The sequence below is a fragment of the Drosophila persimilis genome, unplaced genomic scaffold (genome assembly GCF_003286085.1).
Source record: "Drosophila persimilis strain 14011-0111.01,24,50 unplaced genomic scaffold, DperRS2 tig00001632-arrow-arrow-pilon, whole genome shotgun sequence".
In the NCBI taxonomy this organism is placed as follows: domain Eukaryota; kingdom Metazoa; phylum Arthropoda; class Insecta; order Diptera; family Drosophilidae; genus Drosophila; species Drosophila persimilis.
Genome location: NW_020825537.1, coordinates 147639 through 157747, shown reverse-complemented (window position 1 = coordinate 157747; position 10109 = coordinate 147639). Strand labels below are relative to the sequence as shown.

Sequence of the window (10109 nt, the reverse complement as noted above, 5' to 3'; positions counted from 1 at the left end):
AACAGGGGGAATCTGAATCCATTACGCAATGCAATATCTGTATTCCCACTTGTATCTGTATCTGTAACTGCATCTTTTTGTGTGTGTTTCTTGTTGATCTGCTGGCAATCTCTTTATTCGATGCCTTATTTACAATGGGCTTATATTTTTCTATTTCTTGTGAATTTAATGGTTTTGTTGCAAGAACATGTTGCATGAAGAAAATCGTTCGTTTGTTCGTTCTGCACTTTTTTTTTTTGCTTTTTTTTTTTGTTTTTTGTTTTTTGGGCTTTGCTTTTTGTTTTTCCTTTTCGTTCCAGCTCCAGTTATTTCCCAAAGGACCTTATCTAACGACTACTTAATTTAGTGATAAAAAGGATGTACTCACGCATGCCCCTCCCCCTCTGCATTCCACTCATAGAGCGAAAAATGGAGCGGGGCAAAAAGGAGAAACGAAACGATTTGGAGAACGCAGAACCAAGGCGGTGGCTGGAAGGATCCTGGAACTGGAACGGAAAACCAGAGAGCAGCTGCCCCTTACCCCCGCGCCTCACTCACTCACTCTCTCTCTCTCTCTGTCTTTCTGCAGCTCGCTCTATGGAATATTTAGTACTTCATTCCAGTTGGCATTTCGATGGCATTTCCGGCTCCGGCTCCGGTTACGCGGGGGCCGGCTAGTCATGTCCCAGGCACCAGCGAATTCCTCTCCAGCCGCTCGCCGCCCTTGATGTCCTTCAGCTGTCCATTGCCGTTGCCTCCTCGTTGTTGTTGTTGTGTCCTCATCTTGGGTAGGGTTGGGCTGCAGCAGGCAGAGGCGTGCAGCAGAATCAGAGTGCTGCAGACAAGCATCAACATCGAGATCAAAGCCGGTGGCTGAAGTGGCGCCGAGTTTCCATGATGCATGGCCGCCGGATGTTCGCCTGCAATTGAATATCGGATACATGAGTCGCAGGTGCCATTCGATCGGAGGCACAAAGCACAGTGGCTATCGACGGGGCTGCAGGGACCTACGCTCTCAAAATGTATGCATGAAATTTGAGTTAATTTCGAGAGCATTGCCTCTGCAGACCATCCATTCGATTCTAGCCGAATTCCAGAAGCTCAGAAAACAAATAAATTATATGTAGAACTGTCGTTGTTGCTTGGGGACGATGATATCCACAACCGATTCATAATCTAAAAGACATTGACATATGCTGGCCCTCAACATATTATAATAATTATTATAGCCAATTTTGGAGTGATTTGTTTGCCAATTCTTGTCCGATTTTCGTACTTCCCAAATACGTATTTCATAAAGCATTTCCCCCATTAATGGATGCATTTACATAAGTGTTTCCAGGAGTGAGCAAAATGCGATGGCAAATATGTAAGTTCATTTGAAAGCTGCAGCACTTTTCATGCCAGAAAAATTCGCCAAAGAAGGAGCCTTAAGCTTGCATCTATAGGATGTATCTGTATCTGCATCCCTGGCTGCCGCTGCTGCTGCTGGCACTGCTTCTGGCGATGGCTGGCAAATCCAGAAGCTTTATTGCCTATTAACTTAATTGCCGGCAATAAAAACGCCAAGCTACTGGCTAAAAAAAAAACACTGAAAAGATGAACAGAAAGCAGCAACAAACAAGAGGGAAATGTACAATGGTGGAATACGAATATGGGATACCCTTTAAATGTAAAAGTTAACACAAAATTTAACAAAAAATACCACAAAAATGCAGCTTTGATTAAAAGGAACTTTAAGAACTAAAATACCACAAAAATACCAGAAAAATACTAGAAAAATACAAAAAAAACCAAAAAGAGTACAATAAAATTGTACAATAAAACAAAGAAAATACCAGATAAATACTAGACAAATACCAAAAGACTAACAAACAAAAAATACAAGAAAATTATAGAATACAAAATACTAAAAATACTAGACATATACCAAAGAGTAATGCACATATACTAGAAGATACTAAAATAACCAGAAAATACTGAATAAATGACCGATAGCCGATATTGGTGTGAGAAACTATATTCCAGATGGAAAATTATTCATCAAAGTAAATGGAAAAATGTAGTCCAATGATAACCGACTTCAGAGGAGTAGGAATAGATAAGAGGTGTATCTTTGACCTTGCCGTATCCGAGAAATATATCTGGGGTTCTTCGTACCATCTGTTGCCTCTACAGTGCTCCCTCTTTAATTACAGGGTATTGTGATGCCCAACTACTTCCTGGAGACTACTCTGAATAGGAGACGGAGAGTGGGCCATGGGCCATGGACTATGGATGCCTTGAGTGGCATCTTTGAGGGGGGGGGCGAGCGTCGGATGGTGGCTGCGGGTGGGTGGCACATCGAGCACACAGATGGCAGATACGGGAGCCATAAATTTTGGCATGAAATGCGCTCGCGGAGAGTCTCTCTGTCTGTGTTTCTGTGCGACGCGGCGACTCCTGCTTCAATTATCATGCATCGTTCGTCCTTTACGAGTTCGTTGATGCCGCATCATGAGCTGTTACTTAAGTGTCTCTCTCCCTCTACCCCTCCCTGTCTCCTGTCTGTGCTCACTCTCTCTTTTTGCTTGGAAATGAATGCAGATTTGCCAAACCATTTTGCCGCCCCACCCCCCCAAGTTCTTTGGCTGCTAAGCATTTTGAAAAGTTTTCCATGCCGAATGCTAAACGACAATGGCCGATAACCAGGAGACGCGACGTTCCAGCGTTCCAGGCATCCACTAATTACGAAGGATATAAAGCACAGAGAGAGTGAGTGAGAGTGAGAGCCAAAAGGAACGTCTGGTCTGCTTAGTTAATACGGTTTGACATAATTAGACATCGTCGGAGCCTCGAGGAGGAGGAGTAGGTGGAGTGGAGTGGAGACACAATGAATCGTTCGTCCACTTATGACAGTAATGAGGAGGCAGGAGTGAAGGGAGCAGAAGGGAAGGACGCTCTTCCACTCCTGCAGATAAAAGCGTCATAGAAACAACACTTAATTGGATTGGGGTCTCGTACCGATTGTGTGTGTGTGTGGTCGAAAAGACCGCCTGCAGGACAGCAGAAGAAGCAGTTCAATTAATGAAAATGACTTTGATGTCAGTCGACTTTTGTGCGTCTAGGTGTAATGATCGCATCAAATGCTGCCCAAAACACAAGGCAAAACAAACAGCAGTAAGCGGCTTTTGTCTTTGGCTTTGATGCTGAAGCAGCAGCATTATCAATAATGCAATAACGAAGATACACTCGTGCCTCGCATGTATAGGCGCCTCACTAGGCGGGCGGCAAGCCAAGGGGCTTAAGGACATGCGAGTGAGCAATTTCAGAGGAAAAGGAAAGCCACCAGAGAAACGAGAATGAATATGAGCCGGAAAGCCCCACGAAAGTGAGTTGGAAAACCCTTTTGGATGGGTGCCAGCACAATACAAATATGAAATGAAAAACTATTGAAACTGCGATTCGATGAAAGGAACAGCTGTCTGTCGAATGGGAATCCCGCCGAATGAAGAGAGACTTCCCAAAGGTGGGGGAATTATAGTGTTCCTCGAAGCTGAGAGCAAAAGATAAATACTATAAATACTATACCATATACTACAAAAAATAAGAAAATTCTAAGAAAATACTTGAAAAGATACCAGCTGATGGACTATAAATACTATAAAAATACCAGAAATACCAAATATACTAAACAAAATAGGAAAATGCTAAAAAATACTTGAAAAGATACCAACTGATGGACTATAAATACTATCAAAATACCAGAAATACCAAATATACTATACAAAATAAGAAAATTCAAAAAAATCTTTGAAAATATCCCAAGTGATGGACTATAAATACTTTTAAAATACTAAATATACTATACAAAAATAGGAAAATGTTAAAAAAATACTTGAAAGATACCAGCTGATGGAATAAAAATACTATAAAAATACCAGAAATACCAAATATACTAAACAAAATAGGAAAATGCTAAAAAATACTTGAAAAGATACCAACTGATGGACTATAAATACTATCAAAATACCAGAAATACCAAATATACTATACAAAATAAGAAAATTCAAAAAAATCTTTAAAAATATCCCAACTGATTGACTATAAATACTTTAAAAATACCAAATATACTATAAAAAATAAGAAAATGCTAAAAAAAATCTTGAAAAGATACTAAAATACCATAAACTAACCGCTCCGTGTATTCAAAAACGAACAATTCTCAGGCCTGTTCAAGTCTCAAATATGGTCATTCCACATCAAATAGTATCTTTGAGTCCAAGAGGTGCATATATATAAGATACTCTATGTTTCAGCTGTGAAGTTCGGCTATGATTGGTACCCAAAAAGAACCCCATTTACCTTCTTAGCTATGCTTCGATGCTCAAAGAGGAATTGGGGATGGGGTGCGGCTAATACACTTCCCTTTTCGGGGCTTGGCACCACGACTGATCTCTCTGTTTTGCCGGCATTTGGACGGCTTTTGTGTCGATTTCAATTTGGCTTTCTGCTGCCTTTTGGCTGGAGGAGAGGGGTTTGGCCGTAGTCAGATGCTTTTATTAAATAAACTACTTGGAAATGTGGTGGAAGGCGTCCCGCTGTCCCTGTCACCCTGCTACCCCATCAATCGCCATGCCCCATGGCGCTGGGCCGTGCCGGGCTGTGTGGCGTTGGCCCTGCGGCAACGTTGGGGCGCAAACAACTTGTGTTAATTACTTAAGTTTCAGCAGTTGTTCCACTTAACAAGTTGCTTGCTACCACTGCCATGGTAGTGCTACTGCTACTGCTTCTGCTACTGTTACTGCTACTGCTACTCCTGCCACTTTTCCTGCTGTTTCGTCCTGCTCCTGGCCTTTTTGCCAGAGTGTCAGCTGCTGCTGCTGCTGCTGCTGTTGCTGTTATTTTTAGTCTAATTCCAGGGGCATATTTGTTGTAGCGTGCCGCTTACACGCCAAAGTCATTTGCGCTCAAGTTGTTAAACTTTTTGCTTTGTAAGCGCTTTTTTCCGGCCTCAGCGGAAGCCGGAAGGCGAAAGGCGAAAGGCGGAAGGCGGATGGGGCGCCTGGCACCCGGCTGAGTAGATGGGGTGGCTGGGGGGTTGGCGACTGGGGAGTAGATTGGAGTCGAAAACCATCCAAAGCTCAACACACAGTGGCTGCGGCGTCTGCGGCATAAACGAGTCAAAACTTGCGCAAATGTTGATGCTCAAACTTTTTCCTCAACTAATTTTCTTTGACTTTTCCATGTGTTCCATGTGTGTGCATATATGCACGAGTATCTGTGCATGTACATTGTATGTGTGTCTGTGTACTCCTGCCTCTTGGGTTATTGGCCAATACTTGAGCTACAAATTGAGGTGGCTACAAGGCGGTGAACTTCAAGTAGATATAGGCCCAACAACTATGAGATATATGTAGCTCTGAGATTCCCAAAAGGTTTCTAGAAAAAGATGCAAATAATTTGTGAAAAATATACTGGAATATACCTATGGAAATCTATGAAAACGAGGCTCTTCGCGTAATACAGGGAAATTATGAAAAAGTATGAAAAAAACGATGTACAATATTTGTATCTTCTTCTCTAATGTTTTTAGTATTTTTCTAGTATTTTTGTGGTATTTTTCGACTTTGAAATTTCGACAAAGGACATTATCTATTTGTCAGAATGGGCCCTGCAATTGAAGTGAAAACCTATGACTTTTTTTTGGTTTTGGTCTGAAACTTGTTGAACTTTTTGATGATGAGAAGAAGATAAAAACGAGTGTGGAGGCTGTTGTTTTTTTAGCGGTTTAGCCATATAAGTACGCACCCAGAAAAATACCAAAAACTATACCAACAAATTAGTATATTTATGTTTAAAAAACATTAAGTATTTTTCTGGTATAAAAAAAAAGATTATAAAATGCTAGAAATATGTTTGTAATTCATTCTAGTGTTTTTGGTTTTTTCTATTAGCCAGAAAATACTAGAAAAATGCTTTAATTGTATTTGTATTCAAGTTTTTTGGTATTTTCCTAGTATTTTAATCGGAAATTGAAAGAATAACCCACTCGTAGCTGGAGCTCCATTTGCATTGCGGTCAAAAGCGCTCAAAAATTGTACACATACATAATTGTTGGTTCAGTCGTTTGCCCCCAGGGACTACTCTCTCTCTCTCTCTCTCTCTCTGTCTCTTTCTCTGTATGTTTAATGTCGTCTCCCCGTGGCGTCTCCAGTGTTGGGAAAAGTTGTCGTCAATCACCGGGCAAAACGCTCAGCTCCGCTCTGCTCTGCTCTGCTCAGCTCGTCTGTCAAATAAAGCCGAAGCAAAAGCTTAGTTGACTTTTGGGCGCCCGCACATTTGTCTTGCTGGAAGCCCCCACCCAGCCCAAAATGGGGAGCTCCCCACGTGGCCCAGGATCTCCTTCATTCGGACATGGCATACACTCGTTTCGACCAAAAAAGGTACATGGGTGGCTCTTTTGCATAGTGTTCGGACGTCGGACACTGTCCGGGTGGCCGGCTGGCCGGCTGGCCGGCTTTCTACTTACCATCAACGATATGGACGCGGACCGATGTGGGATTGGCATTCGAGGGGGCGCATGTGTAGAGGCCCTCATCCTCCTGTATGGCCTTCTGGACGAGGAGACGGCTGGTGGTCAGTACACCTTTCTCGGTGACTAATGATATGCCGCCGCGAGGTGAATCGAAATTTATGACCTGAAATGAATAACACCCGAAACACGAGAGAGAAACGAAACAGAACAAAAAAAGAATACAGAGCTTAGTACCACACACAACAATCAGGAGATGCCTGCTGCTCCTTCTGCTGCTCTACGAAATTTACTACAGATTTTTTTTTTGGTGGGATGGGGATGCTCGGTGGGGGTGGTCGGTCTGTGGCTCTCCAGAGCTCATGTTATTTAAATTTTTATTAATGACAGTCGTTTTAGTCTCAAAAGAGCTGACCAGGATGCAGGACTTACAACAGAACAAAAGGGAAATCATAAAGAAAAATGTAAAAGCTTCACCGATGCTGGTGTTGGTGGATATTTTGTACCTTATTGTATCTAGGATCATTCTGTAATGGAAATTCAAAAGTTAAAAATCGAAATTCAAGAGTTAGAAAGTCTTGAAAAATTCACACTTTTAAGGGCTTTAAAATGTGTTGTGTGTTTTTCTTTTGCTTCGAAAGTTTTGAGGTATTTCTTTGGTATTTAATTGAAGGAAAGGTGACCTAAAGATGGGGAATATTTCCTCAAGAACTGCATTACTAATTATATTAGATTTTTCTATAATTTCCAAAAAAAATACTTCTGTATTTCTATGGGTTGTTCAACGAATCGAAGGCCAAAACATTTCAGAGTGTCTGAAGGACACTTTCCTGATTGTTCGAGTGGTCTCAACGGTTCCGTGGGTGGCGGTGGGGGGGAATAAACACTACCACCGAACACTAATAATCGTAAAAAGTGTAAGACATCTCTGGGCAGTGGAGTGGCAGTGGTCCGGACCCTTGTCAAATGTAATTATTGATGCTGCTCTTATCCCTCGCTCTTTTTTGCTGTCATATATCGTACCCACCGTACAGTATAGACCCCCATATATAGTACACGTGCAGCTGTCATGTGGTGGGGCATTGGTGGGGCATTGGTGGGGCATTGGTGGGGCGCACTCACCTCGCGATTGTGCGACCAGGAGACGGTTGGCGGCGGTTCCGGTGCAAATTTCACAATGCAGGTTAAATTGATGGTGGATCCTTTGTTGATGTGCAGGTCGGGGCCGCCAATGACCTCGGTGATGGGTTCTGCACGAAAAGAGACCAAAAGAGAGGTTACAAATCCATTGCATAAGCACTGAAAATGGGGCATAAAACATTTTCAGAGCTCATTTCGACAATAAAAGTAAAAAAAAACACAAGAGGCGCAAGAGGCGCAAGCTCGAACAAGAGATACCCATCATGAGGGCCAATTAGTGCACAAACGATTACAGGGTATGGCACAGGTACAGACAACAGACAGCAGGATTGTGTATATCTCTATAGAGAAGGGGGCCAAGGACACTCGGAATCGTCCTCGTTTAAGAAAAGTTTATCTACCGTTGCGTTAAATTGTTTTCTTTCCTGCTGCGTAACCAGGGGTCGTATCTTAGGGGAAGAACAAGCACAGCACACAGCCCCCCTGGAATATCTCATTCGCCCCCCCCCCCCCCGTCCATGAATATTCGTGTGTGTGTGTGTGTGTGTGGGTGTGTCTGTGTGTTTGTATTTGACATTTACACGTTTGTTTACTCTCTTTATTCATCGTAAAACAATTTCTGACTTTTCGAAGGAGCAGAAAACCAAGAGAACAACGGAGGCTAAAAATACAAGCACACAAAAACGATAGCAAGAAAGTCAACCAGAATAAATGCAAAATGACAGCAGAGCCCGTAGGGGGCGGGAGAGGAGCAGCCAAAGATATGGAGATACACGAGAGAGAGAGAAAGAGAGAGATACAAAAAGATACAAATTCAGCAGCAAATTGTGTCATTAGTTCAAGGACATTGATTGAAATCTCTCTCTCTGTGTGTGTGTGTGTGTGTGTGTGCTTTTTGGGCAGCCACTATTGGAAAATATTTTCCGCCTCGAAATTCCACACCTGAATGGATCGAAGCTTTTGATACACTTTTAGCGCCATAATCCATCAAATACCAACAGATACGTTTTTATGGTATTTTTTTTTTCTAGTCTGTTTGTGGCTACAGATGGCAGACTCTTTATAATAATCCTCATACCCGCTCGGCACTCTCTCTCTCTCTATCTCTGCCACTCCTTTCTGCTCATAAATTGGGGGATTTCTTCTATGGCTTTTTTGGCTGCTCTCGCTCTCGCACTCTCCCATTCTCTATCTGTGAGTGTCTGAAAGTGCAGTAACTGTACTTTGGCTAACGGTTATGTGCCCCCTCTCTCTCTCTGGAGGTGGCGTCCGCGCCAAAGGTTAGTACAAGTTATGTACTGGCAAATGGTGGCCCAATTTTGTTGTGAAACACTCACTCGTACGAGTGCTTCGTGTCTCGTATCTCTCAATCTCCATTAGAACTCTGCCCCCCTCCCCCCCTCCCTCCTACGTCTACGTGCCCCATTTTGCGGCAGATTTGATCTCTGATGTGGGGAGGAAAATCAAGGAATTCGCGGAACGGAAGGAATAAACGTCAAAGTAAGCTTGGATTTTTGTAGGAATTTATATATGCTCTGTTCTTGTGGTACTTCTGCTGCTGAAGCTACGATCTGTAGTCTCTGTGTCTCTGTGTCTCTGTGTCTCTGGCGAATGTGTATCTGTATTTACGGGTGTGTCTGCTGCTCGTACTGGCAGAGCACAACCGTCTTCTCCATCAGGCAGTAGAGAACGGCGTAGACATCCAGCTTGAGCTCCTCGTTGCGCTGCAGCAGGGCCAGGCCTTGGAGCATGCTTTCGGCCAGATTATCTATGTCCGCCTTCAGTGCCTCCTTGGAAATGGACAGCAGCATGTCGTAGTCGGCCTTCGTGCGCTCCAGTGCGTAGGCGATTGAATCCAGCGTCTCTCTCGACGCCTCCTGGGGAGGCCCGTTCTCGTCCGGCGTCTCGTCCGCCAACTCCCGGGAAGGGGCTGCACTTTCGGCCATTATTTAACTCGTAAACAGTGAGCGACAGTTCTGTTGTAGAAACGAGTGTTTTACTATTTCTATGATACTCACACGACGAAAGGAATCTTTCGGGTGGCTTTTCCAACGAATGTTTGGGATATTTTTTTGGATAAAATTTTGGCATAAAGGGATTTGGACAGCGGGAAAGCGGGAACAATGGGGAAATGCATAAATTGTTTGACACTCTCTCCACTCAATCCAGGACACATAATCACATAACAATCGATTGACGAATGCTGCCACTGCCGCTGGCATCATCATCTCTCGGTGATTATCAAAATGTGTGCTGCTTGTGTTGCACGTACCCTATACATATATACATATATAATATGCATTGTGCTGCATCCATAATGGACTTCTGATGATCGATTCCTGCCCTGCCACATGCCACATGAGGCTGCTGCTTTTGCTGTCAATTGCAAGCTGTTTTCCCGTACAACTGCCAGCCTTTTGTCTCCGAATTTCGATTCTGGAAGTCAATCAATGGACAAAAGTGGATTTTGCATATA

The 10109-nt window shown here is 43.1% G+C and overlaps 1 protein-coding gene across 1 annotated transcript in view; it reads right to left on the bottom strand.

Moving 5' to 3' along the window:
- Positions 1-657: 657 nt before the first annotated feature.
- Positions 658-10109, bottom strand: part of LOC6598384 (zwei Ig domain protein zig-8) — a 64464-nt gene continuing 55012 nt past the window's right edge. Inside the window, exons 5-8 of the mRNA XM_026994260.1 lie at positions 7616-7743; positions 7000-7020; positions 6491-6659; positions 658-899 (exon numbers count right to left, since the gene is read on the bottom strand). Of these exons, the coding sequence (XP_026850061.1) occupies positions 658-899; positions 6491-6659; positions 7000-7020; positions 7616-7743 (560 nt within the window). The remainder of the gene's footprint in view (positions 900-6490; positions 6660-6999; positions 7021-7615; positions 7744-10109) is intronic.